Source organism: Panthera uncia (assembly GCF_023721935.1).
Source record: "Panthera uncia isolate 11264 chromosome A3 unlocalized genomic scaffold, Puncia_PCG_1.0 HiC_scaffold_11, whole genome shotgun sequence".
In the NCBI taxonomy this organism is placed as follows: Eukaryota; Metazoa; Chordata; class Mammalia; order Carnivora; family Felidae; genus Panthera; species Panthera uncia.
This window is the reverse complement of record NW_026057578.1, coordinates 10701823-10703654: the sequence shown is the minus strand read 5'-3', so window position 1 is coordinate 10703654 and position 1832 is coordinate 10701823. Positions and strand designations below refer to the sequence as shown.

The window sequence follows — 1832 nt, the reverse complement described above, 5'->3', positions numbered from 1 at the left end:
GGGGTGCCTTGGGGGAAAGTCGGAGAACCCTAAGGTACAAAGAAGAGAACAGAGGATATGAGAGAAGGGAAAAGGGAGGAAGAGAGGCCAGGAACGTGAGAGGAATCGAAAACTAGGAGAGGATATGTGGTATTTATTGGCCATTTCCCCAAAGGCCTCTGTTCTCTCTCTTTTCCCCAACGCCCCCTGGGCCCCACCAGGCCTGAACGACCCAAGGAAACAGGCCCCTGTACTCCCAGTACCGGCCCTGGCTGGCTTTGCAAACAGCTTCCTCTCTTCAGAGCCCTGGGGAAGGCATTTTCTCTCTTTTTCACTGGTTTTCTTTAATTGCATACGATCCACACTACACACAGACATTTGCTGTTGCCATTTGTATTTTTTCTCCAGGCAGGCCCATGAAGCAAGTCTTTGCTGGGCATGTTATGTACATGGTGGAAAGAACAAAGCCATCTCCTTATTGAGGGAAACAGACATGGGGGATGGGGGATGGGGGGCGGGGGTGCTGGGCTCTCGGCCAGCTTCTGCTTCACTTGTGGACGCAGAGTGGTAGGGGCTCCTCTGAGGACCTTGCAGTCTTCCTCCTCGGGGTGTGGTTCCAGTCGGTTCTGTGCCAGGGCCGCGCTCAGAGCAGCACGTGCCTGAAGAGGCTTCTGATAGTGACGGCAATAGCTTCAGGCCGCAGAGGGCAGGCAGAGCTGGGGGTATCCTGGCGACGACGGCGGCGGCGGTGGGGGCGGCGGGGTGTGTCCTCTGAGCTCAGTTGTTGTCTCTGGTGTCCGAGGAGGCACTTCCGAACAAGATGTCACTGTCGTGCGACATGCTGCTCAGCTGCGACTTGGTCTTGATGAGGAACTGCGCCCTCCGGAACATCACCCTCTCCTGCTCCTGCTTGAGCTCCAGGTAGGAGCGCGAGAAGGTGTGGAAGATGGAGGTCACCGGGAAGGCCATGAGCAGGATGCCGCTGAGGATGCTGCTGAGCGCCACCACCTGGCCGGGCGTGCTCCGGGGCACCATGTCGCCGTAGCCCACGGTTGTCATGGTGATGACGGCCCACCAGTAGCAGGCAGGGATGCTGGTGAACTCGGGGCTGTCGGCCATCTCGTTCTCGATGACGTAGAGAAGGGGGGCAAAGAGGGCGATGGCCACGCAGAGGAAGAGCAGCAGGAGCCCGAACTCGCGGGTGCAGCGGCGGGCCGTGAGCCCCAGCGTCTGCAGCCCCAGGGAGTGGCGGGCCAGACGCATGACGTACAGGATGCGCAGCGCCCGCAGGACCCGCAACACCAGCCCCACCTTGTCCAGGTAGCTGTTGCCCGCGCCGGACTTGCGGCGGCCCGCGGAGGCGCCGTCCACCAGCAGGGTGATGTAGTAGGGCAGGATGGCCACCATGTCGATCAGCGTCAGCGGGCTCCGCAGGAAGGCGAACTTGCTGGGCGCCTGGATGAGCCGCAGGAGGAACTCGAGGGAGAACCAGCCCACGCACACCGACTCCACGATGAAGACGTTGCGGCACATCTGCGAGCACCGGCCCTGGGAGAGAGGCGGGGAGGTCAGGGGGAGAGGTCAGCCGTCCTCCCAGCAAGGCCGTTGCTTGCTGTGCCCCGGCCCCTCTCTAGGGAGGCTCCCTTCCTGGACCACGCCGGCCAGGCCGAGGGCTGCAAGCACCTGCATCCACCGCTCTTCATCTCTCTCTGGAGGCCACACCGGGCTCCTGGACTCCAGGCCCCGCCCCCAGACCCCAGGCCCCGCCCTTGGATTCCAGACCACGCCCCTGGATTCCAGACCCCTTCCCCGGATTCCAGACCCCACACCCCAGATTCCATACCCCTGCCCCC

General features: G+C 62.3%; 1 protein-coding gene across 1 annotated transcript in view; it reads right to left on the bottom strand.

The window, feature by feature from the left end:
* Positions 1-207: 207 nt before the first annotated feature.
* KCNG1 (potassium voltage-gated channel modifier subfamily G member 1) overlaps positions 208-1832 on the bottom strand; it is an 8319-nt gene continuing 6694 nt past the window's right edge. Inside the window, exon 2 of the mRNA XM_049649869.1 lies at positions 208-1527. Coding sequence (XP_049505826.1) covers positions 757-1527 — 771 coding nt within the window. The 3' untranslated portion in view covers positions 208-756. The remainder of the gene's footprint in view (positions 1528-1832) is intronic.